At 60.2% G+C, this 26,896-nt stretch overlaps 1 protein-coding gene across 2 annotated transcripts in view; it reads left to right on the plus strand.

Moving 5' to 3' along the window:
- Positions 1–25,224, plus strand: part of TMEM255B (transmembrane protein 255B) — a 31,605-nt gene extending 6,381 nt beyond the window's left edge. For both annotated transcript variants that reach the window (XM_059041547.2, XM_067016946.1), the window contains exons 3-9: positions 2,533–2,595; positions 10,707–10,796; positions 13,673–13,753; positions 15,491–15,576; positions 16,582–16,741; positions 19,702–19,845; positions 24,780–25,224. In XM_059041547.2, the coding sequence (XP_058897530.1) occupies positions 2,533–2,595; positions 10,707–10,796; positions 13,673–13,753; positions 15,491–15,576; positions 16,582–16,741; positions 19,702–19,845; positions 24,780–24,947 (792 nt within the window). In that variant the 3' untranslated portion in view covers positions 24,948–25,224. The remainder of the gene's footprint in view (positions 1–2,532; positions 2,596–10,706; positions 10,797–13,672; positions 13,754–15,490; positions 15,577–16,581; positions 16,742–19,701; positions 19,846–24,779) is intronic.
- The last annotated feature ends 1,672 nt before the right edge of the window (positions 25,225–26,896 follow it).

Raw genomic sequence — 26,896 nt, forward strand, 5'->3', positions numbered from 1 at the left:
CTGGGGGCCGCGGGGCCGCGGATGTCCGTGTGCTGCTGACACGCTCCACCCCAGCCCCCCGAGGTGGAGGTGTAGGGCGATCATCCTGCTCGCTCAGGGGGCCCGGTGGGGCACGGGGTCCTGAGAGGTGGGGGAGGGGAAGGAGAGGGGTCGGAGCCAGGAGGTGAGACAGGCCCTGGCCCCGAGTCTCCCCCAAACCGCCCGGGGAGGACCAGCCCTGTGACACCTGGATTTTAGCCCCATGAGACCAAGCTGAGCAAACCACCCCTCGGAAACCGGACCCAAAGCTTTCAAAGATTCCAGGAAACTTGGATAGAAGGTGCGTTCGTGGGGCCTCGTGGGACCAGCGGGACAGCTATAGCTGACGCGGTCCTCACCTCCGCTGCCGGGCAACAGCCCCGCGAGGTCAACCCACAGCCCGGCCGGACCTGGCAACAGCGGCCCCAAGCCAGAATCACCCAGGCTTGTGAACTGTGGAATTGGGTCCATTCGTTGGCGGTGAAATTTGCTCCAAGCATCTGCATTGCACTCAGGGAGCGTCTGTGAAACTGCTTTTTATCCGCTATGATGCCCTGCAAGTGCGCCAGAGCCCCGAGGGGCCGTGTCACAAAGTGCTAAACCAAGATTGTAAAAAAATGAAGCTTATTTCATCTCATTCCTCTTACTGGAGGTATTATCCAGATTAGTCATGATGTTGATAACATTTTTGGCAAGGATGAAAATATTTTACAAATATCATTCATTTTCTCTTTATATTTTTCTCTTTTTTAATATTTTACCCGTGCTTTACAAATCTACGTTATCTTCCTGTGTATACTTTCTGAGTAAACCTACATAAATAGTGTCTGTGCAGATAGTATTCTCAGTGAACCCGCACGAGACTCTGCTTCCCGGCCCGTGTCCTGGACGGGCGGGGAGCCGGGGACGTGGAGGCCGGCGGCTGGGAGAGGGTGCATCCCCCAGGTGACCTGCAGAGCGTCGGTCCGTCCTGAGCAGGATTCCGCAGCGTTCTCTGAGCCTCAGTGGCTCGGGATTTCACCTGGAGCCTTCAGAACACGCTGGCTGTGTTCACAGCCCCGCTCTGCAGAGCACCTGACCTCCTGGGCGAGAGCCAGAGTGAAATTGGCTTCGGCGCAACAGTTCTGAAAGCAAACAGTGGACATAACAGATGAGGTTTGCTCCAAGAAAGTGTGGATCAAAGTCACTTCTGTGGACACACGTCATCCGACCTTGAGACTTATAGCAAGTCGGGTCTCAGGAAGAAACTGGGTGAGAAGGTGCAAACACCTCAACATCTTGGAAAGAGGAATTTTTTCAAATCCAAAAAAATGCAGCTTAGCGAAACGTAATAGATAGATTTTAATGCATTCATGTTGGAGTGGGATTGCGATATTTTGAAGGACATGCTCGTCTTCCCTCACTCCTTGAGAACTCTCACATCATTGGTGAAAACTACATCTGTACACTCACGCCCGTCTCCTTAGATACAGTGCTTGCAGGTAAAGACATCCTTGGACACGAATAGGTCTCATTTTTAGTGCATGAAATCGGGCACCTGGTTAGGGAGGCCACAGCTGTGCGGGTCAGTCACCCGGCTGTCCCCGGGCTGCTGCGTCCGCCTCGCGTGCTCACTCAGAATCCGACGGGCCGGGCAGAGCCGAGGCTCACCCACTGGGCGGGCTCCAGTGCGAGGTCGTGGGGCGGCCCTGTGCATCTGAGAGCGGTGCCTCCCCTGGCGTTGCTGGAACTCTGTTCTTCAGGCTGAGGGGAGGCTTAGGAATCCTTCCCGGGCGGGTGTGGGGGGGATGAGGCCACCGGCACCCTCGGGCACCCTCGGGTCATGCGCGACGAGCACGGTCGTGGCGTCTCTCCAGTGTCCCAGCGTCACCTGCACCCAGGCCGGGAGCTGAGGCCGAGGAACAAGCGGACTGGCTCTCAGGAGCCCCTGGGTGCCCCTCCTGCCTGGGCTGGAGCCCCCATCCCACCTCTTCCCGCCCCAGGATTACCCGTCTGCCTGCTCCCCTGAGACAAACGCTCACCCCTGGGGGCGTCGGCCGTGTCCGCGTCCGAGACACCCTTGGTTCCAGCTTCCTACGACCCTCCCTGAGGGCTCAGCCGCCCTCGACGATGGCCCAGGAGAGGCTCTCAGACGGGCCTCCCTGACCACCAGGCGTGGAGGACGGGTCACCGCGAGGAACCTCTCCTGTCTGGGTGGGGGGCACGTGACACTCTTTTCCCGGAATCGAGAGTTAAACTGACGTGGGAGTTAAAACATTTGAGCACAGAAGATGAGACAGGTCTGTTTCAGCAGCTTCTATTCCGACCACTGGCTTTGATGGATCCCGAGAAGCCCACCCCGACGGGCGTGAACCTACCTGCCACTTAGGGCTTCGGGCTCTGGTGGGCGGGGGTGGTGGCTGGCCTTGCTTTTTGATGGGATGTCCTGAGGCGGGTGGTCCCTGCTCCCTGTCGGCGTTAGGCTGCCAGGCGTGTAACCGGAGCGCTTTCTCCCCTGTTTTCCTTTGGCGGCAGCTGGGCTTCGGATCTTTCTTGGGAATCATTGGAATCAACCTGGTGGAGAATAGAAAGCAGATGGTAAGAATGTGCATTGTTTCTTTCAAATGTGCTTCGTGGGGCTGTACGCGGGGGCGGCGGGGAGTGCTGCCCCTATAGCTGTGGGTGTTCCTGGGAAAGCCTCTGCCCCAATGCCCCAGGGTCAGTGCCTAGCTTCCCAGGCTGTGGACTGTACACCCCAGGACTCAGGGTTCAGTGGGCGCTATTCACATCTTAGGCTAATTGAGCATCGCCCCCGGGACTGTAAGGTACATTCTACAACCTCACGTGGTATCTTAGCAGCTGAGGTTGGGCCACGGGAAGAAAAGTTTAGGGTATGGGGTGGGTTGGGAAGGTTGGCAATTAGTTTAAATCGTGGGATATAAGGTTCAGGCAAAAACACGCGTGTATGAACATCTGTCCTTGAGTCAGGAGCCTGGCATCTCCTCCTACGTCTGGGGTGTGACGACGGCTCTCCCAGACTGAGGAGAGAGGAGGGGTCCGTGAAAAACCAGGAGAACCGTGGTTCAGAGGTCTTTGCAGAGGGCGTGTCTACAGCTGTTTGTCTGTGGGACGTATGAGGGCCAACCTTGATCAGTCAGGTTACAAACCTGACTTTTTATTGATCATTTCAATTTGGAATCTGTCTTGTTGATGCAGTGCTTTGGGGAAGAGAGCTATAAGAATAGTTAATTCTTAGTTAATTCAAAATAGTTAATTTTGCCAAATCATTGTGCTAGCCAGTGTTGACTTTTGAGAGGGTTCAGGGAGGATGCGGTTGGACCATATGCTGTTTCTGTCTCATCTCCAAATCATCGTATCAGACTGTGCTGGTGTTTCCGCCTCTACCTGCACTGGCCATCACCCTGATGTATCACCAGGATCACAGTGGCTGCCCTGGGCTTTCACGGGTGCGTGAAGATGTGGAGAAGGTAGAGACTTGCACACAGCTGGCGGGAATGTGAAATGATGCAGCCCCTTTGAAAAACAGTCTGGCAGCTCCTCAAAACGTTACACGTAGCCTTACCATAGAGTAAAATGTGTGCTATCGTCCGTTTCTACTCTGGCCATTCTGTTGGGTGTGAAGTGGGGTCTCATCGTGGATTTGTATTTCCTTGATGACTAACGATGTTGAGCTTCTTTATGTGTGCTGATTGGCTTTTTGTATATCTGTTTCTGGTTGTCGTTGAGAAATGTCTATTCAAGTCCTTTGCCCATTTTTAAGTCGGGTTACTTGTCTTTTAATTGTTGAGTTGTCAGAGTCCTTTATATATTCTAGATACACGTCCCTTATCTGATATATGATTTGCAAGGATTTTATCCCATCCTGTGGATTGTCTTTTCACCTTCTTGGTGGTGTCCTTTGAGGCACAGAAGTTTTCAATTTTAATGAAGCCCAATTTATCTAGTTTTTCTTTTGTTGCTCGTGATTTTGGTGCCATTTCTAAGAATCTCATGCCAATTCCAAGGTCATGAAGATTACCCTTATGCTTTCTAAGAGTTTTATCACTTACATTTAAGTCTTTGGTCCATTCTGAGTTGATTTTGTATATGGTGTGAGATAGGGGTCCACATTCAAGCTTTTGCATATGGCTACTCAGTGGTCCTGGCACCATTCGGTGAAGAGACTGTCCTTTTTCCATTGGATGGTCTTGATACCCTTATTGATAATCACTTGGCTAGAGATGTGTGGGTTTAGTTTTAGACTCTCAAGGCTGTTCTGTGATCTGTGAGCTTCTGGTAGAGACTGTGTTGAATCTGTAGATCGGTTGAGGGAGTGTTGCCCCATGAACTTGGGGATGTTTTTCCATCTCTTTAGATCTTCTTTCATGTCTTTCAACAATGTTATGTCGTTTTAAGAGTTGAAGTTCTGCACTTCTTTTGTTAAGTTTATTCCTAAGTATTTTATCCTTTTGGAGGCTTTTGTGAATGGAATTGTTTTCTTAACCTCATTTTTGGATTATTCACTGCAAATGTATAAAAATACAATTGATTTTTCCATGTTGCTGTTATATCCTGAAATCCTGTTGGACTCACTCATTAGTTCTAACAGTTTTTTAGTGGATTCCTGAGGATCGTCCGTCTATAAGGTCATGTCACCTACAAATAGAGATAGTGTAACTTCTTCCTTTCCAGAAGAGTTGCTGGAGTTCTATCTCTTCGGCTTTGGCAAAAGAAATGTGGGCCTTGGAGTGGCAGGATAAAAATCCAGAACTGACCCTAGCCCCCAGACAGGGTCCAGCCCCCCAGGAAGCCACCCTGAGCACCAGGCAAGACGGGGCCACCAGGTTCCATAGACCAGAGCTTTCTGCCTGAGGTTGTGCGTGTTGCCTGTAGAACCTCATTTCGGCCCTTTCAGGAAAGCATTCCTCCAGACTTACCTTGTATGATAAACACGTGTTTCACTATCTAACATTTAAGTTAATATTTGTGAGAGCGGAAACCTGTGTCGACCATCAGTACCTCTGTCATCTCGACTGTCGTGAACCTCAGTTTCCTCACATGCAGGATTGTTGAACATCTGAATTAACACAGGCGAGAACATCCAGTGCAGGAGACTAGTAGCCGTTGTTACTTATTGTATTGACGCTCGCATGTAGGTCAGTCAAAACATTCAAGTTGTAGCAAAAGGAGACAATAGCAAGCTGAGAAAATGTCAACTAGAGACAGTGCTTGTTTCAAATGCATCTAGCTTAGTGAGAACGCTCTCTTTGTCCTTGCTTTCTCTTTATTTTAATTTTTTGCCATAGAAAAATTTAAATATATGCAGAAGTGGACAGAATAATAAAACAAACCCTCTGTATCCGTCTCCCAACTTCGTCCATTGTCGACTCATGACCCATCTTGAGTGGTATTTTGAAGCAAGTCCCAGACATGGTATCATTTTGTCTGTAAACATTTTACTCTGCTCAAGCTAAGGGGTGGAATCTAATCATTACAAATGGCTCCTCCACGATCTCTGCCCGTTACGGCATTAGTCTCCAGTGATATCCAAAGAATGCCCTCAACGGAGTCAGCTTTTGATATTTTCCCACTGATGAATGAGTTCTTGCTTTCTCCTTGCCCAGACGTCAGAGTCCCTGATTTCGCCAACAGCTCTGCAGTCTAGCTTGGTCCCCACGGCCGGGGATGGAGAAGTTAAGGGCTTAAAGCAGCTTGTTTACTGCCGCCTCTGCACCTCCCCCCCACCCAGCCATATGTACGTGCATGCGCGCACACACAGACACACACACACAAGAGACACACACACGGACAGACACACACACACACGCACAGAGACACACACACACACACACAGATACACACACAGACGCCTACGCTGGAATCTTCCCGGAACATAGTTTAAAACCCCCTGAACTGGAAGGCCTGATGGGACGTCACTTAGCGGTAGAAGCGTTTCCTACAGAGGATTAGGGTACCAGCCGCCGTCTGTTGGGCTTCTGTTCCTTCGAGTGTTGCGCTACAGGGTCCTGGCTGTGCCCTCCGGCACCCCCTGCCTCGGGTCTTGACATCACGGCCCTTCCCCTTCCTGTGTAGAAGCCAAGCTCGTCTCTGTCCCCACAGGACTGGGCTGGGCGGGGCGGAGACAGCAAGGCCTCGAGGGCTGGGCAGGCCGCCGTCGGGGCGCCGTCGGGGAGGAAGCCTGCAAGGTCCGCGGTGACTCGCGTGGAGCTGTGCAGGTGGGGCTGGGCTTTCCCCGTGAGGGCCCACTAGTGACGGGCTTCCGGGCAGGCAGGGGCGGGAGGGCGGCGGCCGGGTTCACACGCTGTCCCACCTCCAACCCCGTGCGCCGCCAAAGGGCCTGCACACCCGTCCAGTTCCTCCTTCAGCGAATGTTTCCTGAAGCGGCTGCACGACGCTGAGCCGGGGGCGGGGGCTGGGGGGTGGGGGAGGCCCTGAACTCACGGGGCTTCGACCAGTACCTGCAGCTGGGGCGCCCTTGGGGCGGACAGGGGAGAGGCGGTGAAGGCAGAGAAGGGCTGGAAGGTCTCTTCCCAGGCCGGGACAGGAAGGCGGACGCTCTGGGCAGATGAGGCCGAGAACCAAACAAGGCATGTCAATTTCGCTAATAGTGTCAAAGAACCAACTTGCAGTTCCCTCGGTTCTCTTTGCTGCTTTTCTGTTCTCTGTTTCTTTTATCTCCGCTTAAGCCTTTGTTGGTGCCTTTCTTCTGCTGGTTCTGGGTTGAGTTTGCGCTTCTCTTCTAGTTCTCTAAGGTGTTGTCTCCTCTCCTCAGTGTGGGCTCACACCTCTCACTTTCCCTCGGTCCTGGTTCAGCTGAGTCACCTCGGGCCGGGACCCTGCGGTCGGGCTCATCGCTCCCGTCTCCGTCTCCACTTTCTTCCGTTCATGCGGCTCAGGCAGCCTTCTTCTTAGCGCACCCTTATCTGTTCGGCGTTTGTTCTTGAAAATCACTTTCCCCGGTTGGAATGTAGTAAACTCTGCGAGCCCAGCGGAGATTTGAAGATGACCTTCCCCTGCTGAGTAACAGCGGCCCTTCTCCCAGAAGAGACCCTGACGGGACAGGGAGACACAGTCCCAACCCCGATCTAGTGCCTTCCTTAATCGCTAGAGCCACAGACAGACCCTGTCTGCGGCATCTGTCGGGTCCGGCAGCCCTCGTATTAGAGAGGGGCCTTCGGGGCGGGAGCGGGTCGTCGTGCTGATGTTGTTAAACCACTAGGCTGCTTGAGGGGCCGCAAGGCCTGGAGAGGACGTGGAGGCTGTGGTGGAAACCAGGACACGCGGGCCTCGGCCAAGAGGCAGCTGCTCGCCCTGGCCGGTTTCCCATTTCCAGCCCGAGGCGCTGGAGGAGACAGCTTCCCGTGTCCCTCGCAGGAATGTCCGCTGGGCCCGGGCCGTCCCTGGGCAGTGTCACGCGTGCGGCCATCCCAGTGCTGAGTCCCCACGCGTGAGCGCGTGCTCGCTCTGGCTTCTACTTTTTCAGGTCGGTGGGAGGAAGGGCAGCCGGGCAGAGTCAGCTGAGAGCTGACGAGGACGTTCGAGCCGTGGGGACGTGTGCAAACCGAGTCACAACGTGTTTACACACCCAGCTGTGGGCAGCCCTGCGTGCTAGGAGAGCCTGGACGTGGTGTGCTTCCTGTGGAGGCCTGGGTGAAATCCGGTGGTGGCGTGACGGGAGGGTCTCCCGGCCAAGACTGTGACTGAGCCACAGTTGGGTTGGACCGGCCACCGGCCAGCGTGGAGCAGGGCGTCCTCTGAGGCGTTGAGCTGGTGCGTGGGAGACTCACCGGGGCGGCGGGTCCCGCGATGGCTTTGTTCACCCGCTGGTGGTGAGAGGGGCGACAGGGCCTCAGGGGCCGCTTCTGAGAGTGTCCCAGGCGACTGCAGTGCTTAGTGGACTTGCTGAACCAGCAGCCGTGCTGGAGCACAGGGGGCCGGGCAGACACACCCACTTCTGACGCGGTCCCGGTGACCAGGCTAGCGCAGACCCACTGGTCCTAGGAGAGCCGTAGCCGGGGGCAGCTCCACTCCTTAGGGACGCTGGCAGCGGCCCTGAGGGAGGTGGGGCGGGGGGAACGGTGCCGCCCCAGGGGCGTCAGGCTGCAGGCCGCGTGGCTGTCCGCAGGAGCAGGTATCCCGGACCAAGTGCGCAGCTGGACCTGGTGCCAGCCCGGCGCCTGGGACGCCTGCTGGGGGAGCAGCTCGTCCCTCCCGTTGCTTTTGTGCCGGCAGGCCGCCCTCCCTTCCTGAAGTCACAACTGCTGGCGGTTCTGGGAGGGGCCGGGGCTGTGTCTGAACTTGACTGTAGCTGCGGCCTCTCCGTAAGGCTGGGGTGGGAGTTCCAGGTCAGAACCCGTGCTTTCCCTCCCTACGCGGCTGGGGTATCAGGACGAGATGGGTGCCCCGTGCTGAAGGACTTGGGGCTCCAAAGCGATGTTGTTTAGGTTGTGTCTCTGTGTTGCGCCCCTCTGGCCGGAAGCTCTGCCCGGCAGGAACCGCGTCCTTCCCGTCGGGCTACGGCACCCAGGGGCCTTGCGGCCAATCACGGGAGCTGCCCTGCTCTCCGGCCGCGACACTAGGGCAGACGGAGCGGCCTCGCGCTCCAGCCTCTACGAAGCATGAACCGTGGGGTGAGCGTCTCTGTGCGAAGGGTGCGAGCGGGGGGGCGGCTGGAAGGTCCTGGGAGGACGCGGCAGCCAGAGCAGACGCAGGCCTTTCATTCCCTGGAGACGCGGGCCTGCCGGGCTCCTCGGGACAGCGGAAGGTGCCTTCTGAGTCTTTTATGTGTTTTCATGTAGTTTGTCGCAAGGCAGTACAGCCTGGGAAGGCTCGGTTTGGTGTGGTTTCTGCAGTGATTTTCCCACCACGCTGGAGCTAGCCGCGTTGCATTTATTTGTGTGCGGTGACATCACGGGAAGTGACCACGCGGTCTTCCTCCCCCGAAATGAGGGAGGGTCTGCCCCTGGCCTCCCTGCTTGGCATCGAGGCCCTGCTGGGGTGGAACCCCGCCTCGTGTCTCCGGGCAGCTCCTGCCTCGTGGACCTAGAGCACCCGGGCTGAACGTGGGTCTGACCGGGGCTCCGCAGAGCCCCAAGGCGAGGCCGCCGCCATTGTTCAGATGCAGGCACGGTTCTCTGCATGGCTCCCCGCAGGGGGTCCCCAAGGGCCCTTTTGTTCAATTCTTCATTGCTGTCAGAAGTGTCACGTGGGGGCAAGGGCCAAGGGCAGCGGCCGGGCTTGTCACACCTGCATCCACACAGCACCTGCAGGGCGTGGATCCAACGCATGGAGAGGTCAGCCGCACGGCTCCTTCTCCGGATGGGGACACAGGACCAAAGGGGTCGGCGGGGCAGAGGCCCCCGCAAGGCTGGGCGACAGCTCTGACGTGCAGTGTCAGGGGACAGGCTTCACTTGGAAGCAACGAGTGGGGCTGCGCCTCAGGCCTGTGGGCTGCGAGGAGGGGCCCGGCCACCCTCCCCCTTGGGGCAGCCTTGTTTGTCCCTCCCGCCCGCCCTGTCCCTCGAGTGGCCACCGGGAGCCCCACGTCAAAACGGAAACCAAAGTTGCCGTCTGTCCAAGCAGCCCACGTTTCATGCCGATCCCTGTGCTGCGTTGAAGAAGCAAATCCCTCGGGCTGACGAGGGTGGGAGGGTGAGGCCGCGCAGGTGAGTAACCCCAGAGCCTGCCTCGGCCGCGGGGAAAGAGGCAGCCCGGAGCGCGGGTGGTGGGAGGCGGCTTCTGGCCGTGTTCTGCAAGCTGAGGGCAGACGGTCTGCGCGCATGCGTCGCGCCCCAGCTCGCGGCTCGTTGTTCACACGGTCTGGTTTGGAAGTCCCGGTTGCTTTGCACACCTTCTAGGACGGAGTAGATGCACTGAGGCCATGGCCCGTGGCCGCCCCACGGGGGCCCTGCCGTGGTTGGCAGGGTGGACACTCGGTGTCTCCAGCAGCAGGACATGCAGGAAGTTTGGTACCAGTTTTGGTGTTTTGGTAAACCTGAAATTGTTCCCCGAGAGAGAGAAAAAAATTTAAAGAAATGGCCAACAGGTGTAAGAACAGGTTCTCGGCCTTGATAATAACAGAGAAATGCGCATGGAGTGACAGTGAGGCTTTGTGCCGTCAGGTGGCGGAATCGAGACGCGAACAGCGAGCCCTGGCCTTTGGGACATCGGGAGCTGGGTGTCTGGCCGTGGGGCGTGGGAGCGAAACGCCTGTCCCCTCAGATTCTGACGTGCAGAGACCCCCTACCTTGTCCTGTCGGCAAGCGTGGGTCCCCGTGTGTCCCAGGAGGCGGTCCTGCAGAAACACGCGAGAGTGAGCCCAGACTTCTATGTAGAATGGAATAAGGGTCTTCGTAGCAGAGTCTGTAAAAGCAAGAGATTGCAAACCGTTCAAATACCCCGGGAGGCCCGCCGTCATCCACAAGGCCGTGTGGAGGGGCGACGGCTCCCCGTGCACGAGCTCCTCCCTCGTGCCCCGTGAAATAAACAAAGCAACCGGCACAGGCCTCGCTCTGTGGGATCGGGCCTGGGGCGCCGCCGTGGCCGTCGCGGAGGGTTTCTGGAGAGGCCGTGGTGGGAAGCGAGGACCCAGCAGAGCAGCTTCGGGGGTCGGGGCAGGGGCCTCGAGCGGGCGGGCTCTTGGGGAAGCTTTCTGCTGAGCCTGAGCCTCTCCCGTCTCTGCTTTGCAGCTGGTGGCAGCCATCGTGTTCGTCAGCTTCGGCGTGGTGGCCGCCTTCTGCTGCGCCATCGTGGACGGCGTGTTCGCTGCGCGGCACATCGTGAGTTCTTCCCGGTCTCCCCCGTTCTGTTCCCAGTTGCCCTGTGGGTTTAAGAAATCTTCAGAAGTTCAACTTGCTCTGCAGGACGACACTCGGTGACCTTCACAGTCTGACGGATGCGGACTGTGTTGGCCAATCGCAGGCTTTCCTCCTGTCCCTCCCCTCGTTCTCTCCAAAACTGACCCAACGCGCACCCCGTACCCCAGCCATCACATCCTTAGAGCCAAAGTCCTCGACTGCCCACCGACGCTCCCCGGGCCCCTCTTTAATCAGCAAGATGAAAGGTGTCCTGGAGCCAGTGCCCCACGACCTCCCAGGCTTTTCCCTCAGACACGTGTGTGGCCCGTGAGGCCCCTCTGCCTCTGTCATCCTAACGGCGGGGAAGCCGGGGGAGGACGAGCCACGTCAGACACTCGGGCTTTGGAACCGTGGGGAGGCGGCCGGGACCCGCTCAGAAGGAAGGGCCGGGCGCTGCTGCTGTGTCCCCCGACAGGAGCCCTGAGCTGGCGCCCCGTCCGGGCCGGGAAGGACCTGCCGGCGTTTCTCTGTGGCCCCGGCAGGTCGTGTGTGAGGTGGGAATGCGACATGAGCTCAGGGCTTTACGTGCGCTCGTTCACGTCGATTAACGGTGAACTCTGAGTGTTTTTATGCTTGTCAAGTTTCTTAGGTTATAAAAAGTGCCGGCCCTGGTGGTAACGTTAGGCTAAGCTTTACAGTCGCTATTCTTGGGGCTATTCGGTCAGTTTGAAATTATCTCCAAATGAAAGGCTTAAAAAGTGCCGGCCCTGGGAACCCCTTATCGATTCCTCTCCAGGAGAGGCGAAGGGCCAGGGAAGGCGCACTTTCACCCTCCCAGTCAGGTTTTACAACTAAAGAGGCAGGTACGGTCGATTCCTGCAGCCTCCCTCGAGCCTCAGGCGTGACGGGCACCCCCTGTCCGGGGTGTAGGGTGTGGAGCTCAGTCCCCATGTCCCTGTGCTTTTCTTTCTTTATTCCTTAGATGGGTTTTCAGCTTTCCCTGGCCGCATGTGGCCAGTGCGCCCAGGATCGGCCGTCCCCCCCAAAGCTGGGCCTGCCAATCAGGGACTTCCTTGGACGTGAACAGAGGGGCTGAGTTTCCAGGTTGAAAACACACAGCCTGAAGCTGCAGGGAGCTGGCTGTGGCTGAACTATGGAGAATCAATGAAAAACGCGCTTTTCTGCAGCTTGTAACCGGCTGGCGGCACTTCCCGAGATTACAGCTTTAAGATGCCAGCAGCCGGGGTAGAAAAATGTGTGGAGGGCGCCCGCAGGGCAGGCGAGCTGGCGTCCAGCCCGCTGTGGACGTGTCGGGCGTGATGGGGTCCGGCAGGCCGGCACCCGGCGGGGCCCGGGAAGACTTCATGAGCATCCGCAACAGACCCGGTCCTCAGCGGCCCGTGCGAGCCTGTGCCCGCCGGCGTGTTGCTCCTTCTGGCCAATTCCAGCCTCTGGGCTCAGTCTCTGTCCGGACCAGGCCCTCCTCTCTGCCTGTAAGCCACCGAGCAGAGGGGCAAGAGGGCCCGCGTCTGGGAGGTGGCCTTGGGGAGCCCCGCCTTCCCGGGGGCAGCGGAGGTGGGGGTCTCAGCCGAGTGGGCGGCCTTCTCGGGCCTCTGCACCCTCAGCCCTCCCTTCAAACGCACTGGCTTCCCCGGTGGAAGAGCCTCCCCGTCCTTCTGTGGGAGCGAGAGTGGCCCTGCGTTGGTTCAGGGCTGCGCAGGACGCCTGAAGTGGCACCTGGGCAGGCGAGGCCTCACACAGCCCGCAGGCACCCCCTTCCCAGCTCCAGAGCCAGGAGGCCCTCCCGGTGGGACAGCTGTCGGCAGTTAGCGCCCCGGCTCAGCCCCAGGCGGAGGGGCCGCTGCGTCGCCCCCGCCCTTCTGCTGAGCGGCTGCTCGGGGCACCCACACCCGGCGCAGCGTCCTCTTGCCTCCAGGCCAGTCCTGTCCCCGCGTCTGTCCCTCAGCCGCTGGCCAGGCCCTTCCCGTGCACCGGGGCCGCTGGCCTCTCTGGAAGGGCCAGGGACTCAAATGGTAGGCTGTGGCCGTGTGGCCTGTGTCACAGCTCTGCTGTCACAGCACAGAGCAGCCACCGGAGACACGCAGGCAAATGTGCCGTTAAGACTTTATTGACAAGGCCAGGCGGGGGTCTGGGCTTGGCCCAAGGGCCGTGGTTCCCCAACACGGCAGGAGACACACGGATCCTCCCTGAGCTTTAACGATGCAGCCTGGCGACCAGCGTGCCGGTGGCCTCGGCTTTCGTCGCCGCGGCACGGTGAAGAGACGCCCGTGACGAGGCCGCCCTGAGCGAGGCGCCCGCGTCCTGAGCCAAGGCGCAGCCCGCTGGGCTCTCTGCAGCCCTGCAGGAGAGCAGTTACCCCGGAGGACAGCTTCCCGCTTCATCACAAATTCAAACACTAAGTTTGTGTGATTTCCCTGGGGCTCAAATAGGTTATCATTTTATTTAACGCAAAGGAATAAGAATTCTTTCCCCCCGATCTAATAGTAAAGATTAGACAGAAACTGAAAGCAAACCACTGGTGCCTCTGTGTTAGGACCAGGACTCACTAAATGTCCAAGATTTGCACCAAGCCCTGTGTTGACCGATGGGGGAGCTGTGTCCCCTGGCCGGCAGGGATGGGGTGCCTGCTTCCCCGCTTCCTGGCTGCAGGAGCCCAGCGCTCTGGGATGAGCCCTGGTATTTTCCCTGCTCCTGGTCCCCCGCCTGGGAGGGGTTCGTTGGCCTCGGCCTCTCTCCTTTGGGCTCAGAGCCTGCGGTGACCGGTGTGAAATCACCTCCGGTCCCTCCCGATATGGGGGTAAAGCCGTCCCATTCCATCTGTGGTTCTTGGTCTCTAGGAGCCCAGGCCTCTCACCGCAGGAAGGTGCCAGTTTTACTCCAGCGGGGTCGGCTACCTGCACGACGTCTACCAGACGGAGGTAAGCGCCAGCGCCGGTCCCACTTGCTAACCTGTGTCCCTGGCCCAGATCTGACTGTTCTGGCCCCGGCACGCCCTCACGCCGTCCTCACCCGCGCCTGGGGAGGTGCTTCACTCCGGAGCCACAGCCGCCGACTGCCTTTGATGCAGCCCCGAATCCACCGGTCCAGTCTGTGCGGCTTTCACGATGAGTTTTTTATTGACATAATTAGCGCACTAAAATCTAGGATGCTACCTTTACACTGGCCCCAAACTCGCCAGCTGTCCCTGGGCCGAGGATGCCTGCAGGGTGATTTCACTTCTGTTTCTAAGAGTGGCCGGCGTCTCCTCTTGGACCGCCCCAGGTGGCTGCGTGGCTGCGTGGCTGCCTCTGTCCTGCTGTCTCACTCAGCTCTGTGTAGATTTATCGATTTGACTAGACACGGCCTCTGACGCTGTGTACGAGTGTCAGGAAGGAGGGGCGCAGGGCGGGCAGCGGGGCCGCGTGGCTGGCGGGGGTGGGGGGGCCTCTGCTGCTGCCCCTCAGCAGGGGGCGGCACGCCTCTTCTCCAAAGGCCCCGCCTGCGCTCCTGGACTTTCTCCCGGCCCGAGGGAGCCTTGGGGACTCCTCCTGTTCAGTGGGGGTCACCGGGCGCTCCAGGCCCTTCCCACGTGCCCCTTGCCCCCCAGGCCGTCGTGCTGCTCTGTCCTTCCTTCCGGCTCACCCGTGCAGGACTGGGGTCACAGAGGTGACACCTCCCAGGAGGAAGGGACACCTCCCAGCAGGGGGCACCCAGGGCCAGGACCAGGGTTAGGTCTCGCGACCTCCAGCTCGCCGTCCTGTGGCTCTGACCTTCCCGTGTGCTCGTTGCCAGGCTCAGAGCCCGGCATGGCCCCGACTGCTCGCCCGCCCCCCTCCCTGTCCTCCAGTTCTCACCTGTCAGGCCGCCGCCCAGCCCCCTTCCAGGCCTGAGTCACGGGGCTCACCTTCATGGCTCCCAGCAGCCTGTCTCTGGTCTCCGCCCCGTTGGGACTGTTTTCCCAGATTAATCTTTCTATGACCCCTGCTCAAGGCCTCCCACTCCTGATGGGGGTGGCTTCCGGGAGTTACCCACAGAACCTTGAAAGAAAGGCTACAGGCCCAGAGGTGGCTTGAGGTGCCGCTAAAGGGGCCGGGGCCTCAGGAGGCCCCAAGGACCTCTGGGGTCAGGCCCTGCCCCCGCCCCGCCCCGGGCGCTTGGCCTCTCAGGCGACCCGAGGCTGCTCACTCGGGCACGGCCCTCCCTCCAAGTCCTTCCCCCCAAGGCCCCCCGTCCTCCCTCCGCAGCTGGGTGGTCTCTGCCCCACTTACCTTCCGCACGGGGGTGGTTACAGAGCGCCGGGGCGGGAGAAGGAAGGGGGGCCTCCGTGTGACTTGGGGATGGGCCGGCTTGCTCAGACTGGGTGGCTGGGAGCTGTCCTCTGGGAGGTCAGGAGGGGTCCCCACTGCAGGCTCCTGGGGACCCCTCCCCCTCCCTCACCTCGTCCAGCAAGCTCTGGCCGCCTGGTCCTCTACCTCTCCCTGCAGGGAGGGCCCTGTTGCCCCCCAGCCCCGCTGCACCTGGACTGGGTGGAGGAAGGGGCAGGTCAAGAAACGTGGGCTCAGGAGGTGCAGCTGCCTGGCTGACGGGGCAGAGTGATGGGTCCTTAGCCCCAGGGAGGCCCCTGGCCGCTCCGGGCTGAGGGGACAAGGGCACCTGACCGGACTCTCTGCTCGCAGGTCACCTGCCACTCCCTGAACGGGAGGTGCCAGCTGAAGGTGAAGAGCAACACCTGCTACTGCTGCGACCTCTACGACTGCCAGAGGTGAGTGGTGGGGGCCGACAGCCGGGAACCCCACGTGCCTGACTTACCCGCCCCCGCACGCCATCCTTGCACGCCGCGCCCACGTCTCGGTCAGCCCTCAGACGTTCTTGTGAGGCCAGGGCATGGGCTCCGTTCCACGTGTGGGAAGACTGAGGCTCGGGGCTGCCGGGAGGTGGCGGGGAGGGGCGGCGTCTCGGGAGGCCTGTCCCCTGGGGGCTGTGACCGTCACAGGTGACCCGTTTCTCCCTCCCCGGGTGCTGGTTCCCTCGGGGTCTCCACCCCGGAAGGCTGAGACCCTGTCTCTGCCTGCTGGTCTCTCCGGTCTGGGGACGGGGGCGGCAGGTTGCCCTGTGTCCCGCCCCCTCCCGTGGGGCCCGGGAGAGCTGCTCGTTATTCAGTCTGTCCAGCTTTCCGCCTGTTGTTTGGACCAGTGCAAGGTCCCAGCTCCTCGGGAATCAGAACCCTCCCCACATTGTCTTTTAAATTCTGTGTTAATAGCTTGCATACCTACGTTAAAGCCAACAGGGGGGTTAGTGCTCGCTTCTGGGCGAGCCCTCCCGGAACTCTGGAAAACCCCAGGGGTGTAGGCTGCAACACCCTTCCCCCAGGGCAGGAATTCACCCGATTTCCAACCCGAGGCTGTGGTCCAGAGCCTGCACAGACCACGGGGCGCAGACGCACCCCCGCTGAGGCTCACCCCTCCGTGTTCCCTGCCAGGGCGGCCAGCAGCCGCTAAGCCCTGCTGGCTCCGAGGGTGACAGGGTCGGGGCTCTGTGTGCTGGGGCCACGTCGTCCTCTGCTCAGAGACCTGGGCCCCTCTCAGATGGATTCTGGGCTCCCTGGGACGGCCCTGCCCCCAGGGCCTCCCTCCGCACCTGGGGGGCCGGGCCCCTCCCAGCAGAGCCCCCAGCCTGTCAGTCAGTCCGCGGAGCGTCTGCCCCGCTGGCTCGGGCGCGAGGTGGCCCCCCTGCCCGCGCGGGTGACGCTGAGGCCCTCCCCACGCAGCGCCGAGCATCCGCCCACCTACTACGAGTTCGTGGGCGTCCGCGGCTGCCAGGACGCGCTCCACCTGTACCGGCTGCTCTGGGCCTCGGCGGCGCTGAACGTCCTGGGCCTGTTCCTGGGCATCGTCACCGCGGCCGTCCTGGGGGCCTTCAAGGACATGGTGAGTGGCGCCCGCCGCGCACTCGGTTCAGTCCCTCCTCCCCGCCCTGCGCCGCTCCAGGGCGCGCAAGTTCAGCGGCAGCGAGGGGCGCCCGGCCCGGCGCCTGACGGCCGCGGCCATCCCTTGGTGGCCCGCTGAGCACGGAACCCCAGCGCCTCCGGTCCGGTAGATCTGGGGCTCAGGCCCGTGCTTCCCAAAGTCGGGGGCCTCCAAAGTGAGCCCCCGAGAGCGTGCTGCAGCATCTGCGCGGCTCTGGGCAGGGACCGCGCTGCAGGACCCGTGCCTGAGGCCGCCCTGCAAGTCTCTGCGTGGGCAGCGTCCTGTCCAGGGGACCGGCCGTTCCAAGCCGAGTTCTCGCACGGGGCCCGCGGATGGCGCCTCCCGCGACCGGACACTTCATCCGTGGAGGTGCCGCACGTGAGGCCCCAAACGCCAGGAAGAGCTCACAACCCCCACAGACCCGCAGCCGCCCGCCCATCACCTGGTTTCAATGAGGAGGCAGTGCAAGTGCACGTGCAAACAAGCCCCGCAGGCCAGACCCCGCCCCGCCCACAGCTCACCCTGCCAAGCTGCGGCTTGTTACCTCTGCCCCAGAGACTCTCAGCCTCCCCTGGAGCCTCCCGAGATCAGTGACGTGTTCCTTGGAGGCTTCCTGACCCCAGACAAAGCCCGAGATACCACGGGAGACCCTGGCGACCCCCCGCCCCACCCCCACTCTAGGTGGTGCAGACTCCAGGCCCAGCCCCTGCCTGGTCGCCAGGTGTATTTCGGTGCAGGCATGACAAGCATCCCGTCCGTCAAGGGCGAGAGCTGCCTGCCCCCAGGGCGCCCGGGGTCTGCGGGCCCGCAGTGCGCCTGCGGGGACCCTCGGCGGGGCTTTGCCTGCTGTGGCCGGTCAGTGTTTTCTCCCGTGGCAGATTCTCGAGGAGAGCGAGGCTAGACTCGATGGCTACACAGAGGGTCTTGTTGGGGTCCTGCCCCTGGGAGCCCGGCTCGAGGCTGCTGGGCTGTCCCCAGGGATGGCCGTCAGCCCGGTAGCTTTTCCAGAAGAGGCCCCTGTGCTCTTGAGTTTATAATAAAACTGCTGCAGCTTCTCTCGGGGACGTAGCGACACCCCAGAGAGGCTGCCTGTCACGCGGGACACAGAGTTACGTGTCAGCCCAGCTCTGCACGGTTTCCTCTCTCATACACAGAGCTCGGGGGTGTTGTAAGAAGCAAGGTGATTCCTTGAAATTTTACACCTACGAGTAGATTCTCTTGTAAGTTAATGGATCTTACAGTTTAAGAATTATCTTAAGGGACGAAGACACGTCACTAGCCACCCAAAGCTCTGGGCACTCAGGGCTCCGGAGGGCCGGTCACAGACAGCTCGTCCCGTGGGGTGCTGGGTGGGCGGGAGGGCAGAGCCTGGAGTCTCGGGTCTGCAGAGGGTTCCCCGAGGTGGGGTTGCCCTGGCAACGTGGCCACACTTACAACCCAGCCTGGGTGAGGAAGGGTCTGCGTTGGCCTCAGGTATGAGAGCTGCAGCTGGCCCGGCTGGGGTGTCCTCGCCGTCATGAGAGGCTCGGAGGTGAGAGGGTGCACGAGGGCTCAGGGCAAGAGCACGCGGTGCAGGCAGCCAAGGCCGGGGCAGGGGCCTAGCATCCCCCGCAGAGTGGTGGGGCCGCCTCTGGGAGACCCCTACACCTCCACCCCATCCTCCCCAGGCCCCGAAATGCTGAGCCAGGCCGGGCGGCTCCTCTCCAGCCTATGACGCCCTCTGGACCCTCGACCCACAACCCTCACCGGCCCCCTCGGCCCGGATCCCCTTAGCCAGGCCTCAGGCCCGAAATGCTCTCCGCAGCCCTGGGGCCCGGCTCCGGTGGTGCCGGGCCGTGTCGGGGTGCACACAGTTGGCCCTCAGCTGTGCTTGTTCGTGAATAAGGCATCAAGGCATCGCGGTGGCTGGGCTTGGACCCTGTCTTGAGTTTTCCGTCCTCTCTCCCTGTTTCCAAGCTCGGAGTTTAACTGACTCCCCGGCGCAGACCAGAGCTCCTGGTAGGAAAGGACGGTGCCTGCAGGGTGAAGGAAGCGCGACGGCCCTCCTCCTTCCTGGGCTGCCTGCGTCCCGAGGGCAGGGGCGTGAGGCAGCTCTGGGGGGCCCTCTGCCCGCTCTGGCTGTCTCCTCTTGGGCGGAGCGCCTGGTGCAGTCCTCTCTGGCCTCCCCCCTCCTCAGGACCCAGCTCTGGTATCTCTGTGGCTTGATGGGTTTTCCGAGGCTCCGTCTGCACCGCCTGTGCCGTCGCAGCCCCTCCCAACTCTGCGGGGCCTGCCCCGTGGGTGTCAGGCGGGATCCAGGTTCTGGGCTCTTGGGGAAGGAGACACCTCTGGTCTGGGAACCCCCGAGGGCCCCGTCGGGAGCGGCTGGCCTGCCTCTGGAGAGGGGTCCGTCCTACGGCCCGTGCTCTCTGGGGGTGGGTGAGAGGTCAGGAATCGGGGCCCACGTTCTGTTTTCCTTGGGGGAATCGGAGCCTCCCACGAGCTAAGGAAGCAGGAGTTTGAGGAGTTTGGGAAGCTCTGGTCTTGGCTGTGCTTCCTGCGGCCAGAGCCCCACCCCAGCCTGTGCCGCCCAGAGCCCCGGTGGGGAGAGGGCCCTGCTGACTAGAGCCGGGGGCATCTTTGGAATCAGCGCGCCTCGGAGAGGCCAGGGACACGTGCTCCTGGAGCTGACGGATGGGGTCTTCTTGCTTTTCCAAAAAAACCCCGAGAGCCTGGGCCTAGCTGGGCCTCTCGGCGGATCCTGGGAGAAACAGGAGAAGGAAAAGCAAGACGCAACCCAGCTTTTGGGCTTCAGCTCTGGTCGGAGAGAGGCTGCTGGGAGGACTCGGGATCTCTCCCTCGGGGACGCCGCCTTCCCGAGCGGCTGCCCGACGGGGCTCCCCGGCGCAGGGCTCGGCTGACGTCTCCATCCTCTGCGGCAGGTCCCGCTGTCCCAACTGGCCTACGGCCCGCCCACGGCACCTCAGGCCCTCTACAACCCCGCCCAGCAGGTCCTGGCCTACGCGGGCTTCTGCCCGGCGCCCGCGGCTGTCCCCAGCTGCTCGACGTACCCGCTGCCGCTGCAGGTAGGCCGAGCGTCCCCGGGGGCCCGAGCGGCGCTCACGCCCCGGGCAGCTGCCATTCGGGGAGTTATGCTCGGGTGGGACACGGGGCTGGGTTGAAGGAAGCGGGGGCGGGGGGTCTCTGGCTCCCCCTCCCGATTTCGACAATGGGGTGACGCGGCTGGTGTGCACCAGCAAGGGGACGACGACTGAGGGACGTGGCGGGTGACCCCCGGCCCCGCGCAGGACGTTCGGCCTCCCCGGGGGCATTGGGGGCGACCTTTGCTCCGTGAGGCCCCGGTGACCCAGCCAGCCACGTCTTTCGGGACCTTGAGATTTTCTGACGCCTGACCAGGTCCCACACACGTGGCTGCAGTTTCCTGGCCAGAGCAAGCGGGGCTGTGCCGGCCGCCGGGCCCCTGGCGCGGGGCAGAGTCACTGAGTGGAGCCGAGGGCTGGCTGGCACCCGCGAAAGCGGCGAGCGCCCAGCTTCACCCTGGTACCACTCCGGCGGCCTCGGGGCTGCTCTGGAAGGGGGCACGCGGGGCGGAAGCCTGTTCGTAGAGCAGCGTCCCGCCCGACCAGCTGCCACTGTGGTGACCAGGACGTCCCCAGGTGTTGCCCCGTGTCCTCGGGGGGCAGAGGTGAGCACCTCTGGCCCAGACAGCCTGTCAGCCTCTGTTTTGGTGGGGGCGGGACACATTCTCTGCTCTGTGTCAGTGACGACGGCCCCTGAGCAGTTCTGGGAAGTTCGCGGGGTTAAGGGACCGGAGGGGCTGCGTCTCTGTGCGCGGGCAGGTGGGCTGCTGAGGTCCCGGCCGTTTGCTGTGAGGTCACACGTCTTCATCTGCTGCTCGGGGTCCCAGCGCCCGCGGAGTGATGCCGACGGGACGTGAGACCTTTCCAGGGCCAGCGGCTATTTAGGACAGGCGTATGTACCCACCAGCTCAGGGGCAGAGGCGGCGGCCAGACTTGAGGAGGGCCCGAGGGGAGCCTGGCGCCCGTCTCCGCGGCCCCTTATGTCGCAGAGGAACCCGCAGACTCGGCCCAGCTGGCCGCCCGGGGCTGCGGCACAACCCCGGCCAGCGAGGTCCACGGTGGCCTCCGCAGGCCCGACAGCTCGTAGGGCTGGAAGCGGGTGTGGGGTCTCTGGGTCCCGGGGCGCAGCGGGTGTGGCGAGCTGAGAAAGCCTGCGGCCTCCGTCCTGCCCGGGACAGACCCGCTGGGCGAGAATTCAGGGACCGCTTTACCTCCCCGTGGAGTTGCAAGTCCTTCGTCTCCGCACCTGGCTCCCCGCTCGCCGCGAACATGGAGCTGCTGGCTGTGCGCCCAGGGGCCCGGGGGCCTTGGAATTCCCAGAGGAGGCTGTGACACGGTGGCCTGGCCTGAGGGAGGTGCCGTGTCTGTCTCTGAGGAGTGGTGGCCCACGGGCTGTGCCGTGGGAGGCCTTCTCCTGCCGATGAGGGGCAACCCTTAGCCGTCCCACCAGTCCCGGGCAGACGCCCTGGCCGCACGGGGACCCTCCGGCTGAGTCCTGAGTCGGGGAGAGGCCTGGCTCGAGAGTCCTCCCATTTCTAAGACACGGAAAGGAATTATCCGAGCGTCACGAGATGAGCTGGTTGCCGGTAACCCCCGGCAGCGTCACTTCTCAGGGCGGGTACGTCGGCTTCCCCGACACCCAGGTGGCCGTCTTTGGCAGCCCTCGTCTTCCCTGGAAGCGTCACCTGCATCCCGCCTCCGGGCCATCCTCCCCGGTCCCCATCACGGGAAGGACCACATCATCTGGGTGTGGCCTGTGCTCTGCCCCCTCATCTTCTTAGCTTGCCGAACCCAGAACATGAGACCCACAGCCGGAGGGAGGGCTGGACCCATGGCTGGTTGGACACCTGTGGCCTCAAACACCAGCTGGGAAATGCGCAGATGCCGAGGAACGGGCGTGTTCCGCGGGCCGGCTGTCTCCCGTCCTCCCAGCGCCCCCCCCATGAGGCCCCAGAGTCGTGCCCGCACGCGGGGACTCTGGGCGGCTCTGGGACGCGGCCAGGGGGCAGAGAAGATCTGCGCAGGGCCCTTCCTCCTGGCTGAGCCCCGGCATTTGGCTGGTTTGTCACCAGCCTCCCGCAAGCTTGGCTGCAGGGAGGACCCGGGGAGGACAGCACCTCACCCTGGGCACCAGGATCCTGACCTGAGGCACCAGGGCTGCAGGGTGCGGGCACGGTCTCCCCTCCTTACTGCTGGTGCTGGCGGACACATGGCTCTGTTCCGGTGTCGTAGTCCGGCCTCATCCACCTTTGGGCCTCTGGCTCGTCCCAAACAGCAGATGCTCCCGATTCTCCCTCCCGAGGGAGGCCTGGGCTCCCTCCACAAGGGCCTAATCAGCTTTTATCACCAGCACATGTAGGAGCGTAATTACATACACGTCAATAATCAGATTTCGAGGAGATGACAAATCAATGATGCTGTGTGTCTCGTCAGGAGGGAAACGACAGACTGATGTTTCTGACTCTGTTCCCATCGGAGGAGGAAAGGGATACTGCAAGTGTCCTGTCCGGTCATTAGCAGCGGAAAACACTCCCAGATAATAGAGGGAGTGAGCAGCTCTTGGGGGCTGTTTGGAGCAGTTGGTCAAAAGAACAATCACCTTAGAAGAAAATCCACCTTCCTTATTCCCAGGGCTACCTGGTCAGGAAGTGCAGGAACAAGGACACGCCAAGGATTAACTCACATCCTGTAACTAAGGACCTCGCATCCTGTAACTAAGGACATCGCATCCTGTAACTAAGGACCTTGCATCCTGTAACTAAGAGGCTTTTTGTCTGCCCCGCGATGGGATTGCCTGTGTGGACAGAGCCTAGTTTCCTCCGTGATTCCTGATGGTTTACTCCGTGGTTCTTGGTGGTTTTCTCTGTGGTCTGTGGTGGTTTGCTCTGTGGTTCCTGGTGGTTTGCTCTGTGTTCTGTGATGGTTTACTCCGTGGTTCCTGGTGGTTTTCTCTGTGGTCTATGGTGGTTTGCTCTGTGGTTCCTGGTGGTTTTCTCTGTGGTCTGTGGTGGTTTCCTCTGTGGTTCCTGGTGGTTTACTCTGTGGTCTGTGGTGGTTTCCTCCATGGTTCCTGTGGTCTGTGGTGGTTTGCTCTGTGGTTCCTGGTGGTTTTCTCTGTGGTCTGTGGGGGTTTCCTCCGTGGTTCCCGGTGGTTTACTCTGTGGTCTGTGGTGGTTTGCTCTGTGGTTCCTGGTGGTTTGCTCCGTGGTCTGTGATGGTTTCCTCCGTGGTTCCTGGTGGTTTACCCTGTGATTCTTGGTGGTTTACTCTGTGGTCTGTGGTGGTTTCCTCCATAGTTCCTGGTGGTTTACTCTGTGGTCTGTGGTGGTTTCCTCCGTGGTTCCTGGTGGTTTCCTCCGTGGTTCCTGGTGGTTTTCTCTGTGGTCTGTGGTGGTTTTGCTCCGTGGTTCCTGGTGGTTTGCTCTGTGGTCTGTGGTGGTTTCCTCCGTGGTTCCTGGTGGTTTACCCTGTGGTTCTTGGTGGTTTACTCTGTGGTTCCTGGTGGTTTACTCTGTAATCCTTGCTGGTTTGCCATGTATTTCCTGCTGGCTCCTCTGTGATTCCCACTGGTTTATTCCGTGGTCAGTGTGGTTTACTCCCTGGTTCTCTCAGCTGCTCATTTCTGGTAAAGAACTGACCACACACATGCCTGGTGGGAGCTGGGGACCTGCAGATCTGCGAGATGTTCTCTAGAGGTTTCCTTTGTCCCCTGAGGTCAGAAAGAAGTGTGAGTTTGAGAGAAAGAAAGCAATGGAGGTGGGCAGGGGACCAGGGCCCTTGCATCCCTAGAGCCCTGGCTTGTGAGGAAATTCTCTCTCAAAGCCTGAGGTCTGGGGTTCCTCCAGGGGGAGGGGGCGGGCAGGCTGGCATCCCTGGGCCCTGGGCACCTGCTGAGCAGAGAGTAAGGAACCACCTGGCCCCACCGAAGACGAGAGCCTGCACACACTCGCCTGTGTCACATCACAGAAGGGGTTGCTTGCTTCATTTAATGTTGGTTTTAAGCAGGCAGTTTTAACCTCTAGAAGTTAAAAAAAAAAAAGAAATTTAAGAGGTTGTTGGCGGGTGGAGGAAAACTGGAAATTTTAATTTGAAGTCTGTGGCGTTCCCCAACATTCTCTTTGCAGAATCACTTTTTGCGTCTGTGTGTATTAGTGTGGGTTCTCCAGAGAAACAGAACCAACAGCATTTGTGCACATAGTAGACACAGGTAGAGATATATTTATAGAAAGAGATGATACAGATATAGATATATAGAGGGAGAGAGTCCAAAATCTGCAGGGCAGTCCACAGGCTAGAGGCCCCAGGAAGAACAGATTTTGCAGTTTGAGTCTGGTCAGTCTGGAGGCAGAGTTCCCTCTCCCTTGGGAACCTCAGTCTTTTCCTCTTCAACTGATTGGACGAGGCCCACGCACACCAGAGAGGGTGACCTGCTGGTCTACATGTTCATCACGGCTACCAAAGAGCCTCAAAATGACATCGAGACAGTTTGAGCAAACATCTGGGCACCGTAGTCGAGCTAAGTTGATGCATAAAATTCACCACCACACTATGTGGAAAATGTTTATGTTTTTGTTTTTCTCTGTAAAATATGAAGTGTTGAGTAAACCCAGGGCCCCAGAGGAGCTGAGCAGCCTTTTCCTTAGACAGCGTTTGCACGTCCGTGCATCCCGATGTCAGGTGGTCACCAGCCACCCTCCTGAATGTCAAGACCAGTGCCCACAGGAGAGAAGGGGGCCCAAGGGGCTGAATCGGGGCCTCCCTGCAGCCCCCTGGGAACACATGCTGATCAGGGAGCAGTTCCCACTAGGAGGGCCTGGGTCTGGGGGTTCGGGCCAGGGTGGGCTCTGAGGGGCACCGGTGGCGCTGGGCGCGTCCCCGGGCTCCTGTCGGCTGAGGAGGCTTTTTCGGTTTGGTTGCAGCCCCCTGGTGGCTTCCCGGCCTCACCTGGCTCCGACCTCTCTCTGTCCGAGGATGTGCAGCCTCCGTGCCAGCCCGGCTCCAGCTGTCGGCCGCCCCCCCATGCCCCCCCCATCTTCACCCTCACCCCCTTCCTCCCCGGGGAGAAGCCTCCCCCCTACGCGCCGTGATGCAAAGGGTGGAGATTGAAAACGAGTTTTTGGCTTGTTAGAAAACAGAGCAGCTTCTACGAACCCTGCTTCTGCGGCCAACCTCCTGGAGACGTCCGAGCCCTCCTCCCCTCCCTGGGCACATCCGGGCAAGGAGAGGCCAGGACCGTGGTGGGGAGCCCTGGTGGCCGAGGCCACCTCACCCTGTGTGAAGCCACACACCAAGCGTGCTAAAATGCCCGCCGGAGACTCCGTGCTCTGGTGGCATCACTTACAAAAGAGTTTCATTTTCCTCCTAGTTCATTATCTCTATTATGATCAAGGGGAATGTGGCAGGTGCCCCCGTGGGAGGACCACTTTCGAGGAAACGTGCTGTGTTTGTGTTTGTATGTGTGTGTCCCCGGCGAGGGCAGGGTCGCCACCCTCAGCGCTGCCCTCCTGGCACCCACTCACTCGAGGGAAAACGTGTCCCAGCTCAAATATAAGTGCTCTTTCCAAGGCCTGCGAGTGCTCTGAGGTCTGCGTGTGCTCTGTCCCAGTCGCGTCCCGCAGCTGCCTGTGTCCTCTGTACGGTGTCCAGGCCCCGACGGTCAGCCTTCGTGGAGAATCCAGGGGAGCCTGGTCTGTTCTGCGGGACACCCCGTGTGCGCCCCCGCCCGCAGAGCAGGTGGCCCTAAGGTGCGGCCTCGCTGCTGAGATACCCCTGGAGGGGGGGCCGCTGTGGCCCAGCAGCCACGGCCTGGGTGAAGCTGTGCCCAGGCCAGACCAGTGGCTACCGACCGGGGCCTCACGTGCACCTGCCCCCTGCCAGACACACCTGAGGGAGCAGGTGAGCGTGGCCTTGGAGCCAGTCAAGTCCTGGTGGAGAGACAGAGAGTGGGGTCTGTCTCAGAGTTACAGTCTTGGATCTTTGGGGAAAAGAGATGGCGGAGGAGGGACAGGAGGGAGGCGAGGTGAGGGGAAGGGAGGTGGGAGGGAGGAGAGAGGAGGAGGGAGGAGGGAAGGAGGGAGGAGGGAGGGAGGGAGGAGGGAGGAGGGAGGGAGGGAGGAAGCAAGCGGTTAAGACTAAACAGGACGCGGCCTCCAGCTCCCCCTGCCGGCTGGGAACGGAATCCTGTCCAACAGACAGAACACTCCCAGCCCTCACATTCAGAAACACTTCTCACTACATTTTCTGAGCACGTGGACCTTTTCCTTAGAGAGGAGGACACGCGTGGATGCGTCTGGCCCCTTGGCCTAGGGAAGGCTATTCGTCACAGACGAGGCAGGAAGGACCTGGTCACTGGTCAGAGCATCCAGATTGTTTTGGTCCCTGCAGCGCCCCCGCCGGCCCCCGCCAGTACCACAACGAGGGGAGTCACAGAATTCTTGGTTTCCCGGCACATGAAAGCGACGTTTACACCATCCCGCAGTCTGTTGCCAGTAGCATTATGTCTAAAGAAACAATGCACAACCTTAAATAAAAACACTTCATTCCTGAAAAATACCAAAACAGTGACAAGAGTAACATCAAAGATCACTGGTCATGAATCACCATACAAATATAATAATGATGAAAAAGTCTGAAATATCATGAGGATTATGAACATGTGACACAGAGACACGAAGTGAGCAAACACTACTGGGAAAATGTGCTAACAGACTTGCTCTGCACAGGCCTGCCCCAAACCTCAATTCGTAAAAAAAAAAAAAGCAGTATTTGTAAAGCGAGTTGTGACTGTGTTTTGTTAAATGTGGGCTCGCAAGCCCGGTGCTTCCAGGCTGGCCTGATCCGATGGGTTCAGCGTGGCCGTGGCCTCCGTGGCCCGGACGTGGCCCCACCTCCTGTTGTCCTGGAACTTCAGCTCCAAAAGCCACGAGCACAGCGAGGTCACTCCTCGTCAATTTGGAATTTTAGGTCAAACTCTTAAGTGGCCAATCCTCCCTAATTGTTTGACTTGCTTTGGGCATATTGTAACAAATAACACAGC

Source organism: Kogia breviceps, chromosome 16 (assembly GCF_026419965.1).
Source record: "Kogia breviceps isolate mKogBre1 chromosome 16, mKogBre1 haplotype 1, whole genome shotgun sequence".
Classification (NCBI taxonomy): domain Eukaryota; kingdom Metazoa; phylum Chordata; class Mammalia; order Artiodactyla; family Physeteridae; genus Kogia; species Kogia breviceps.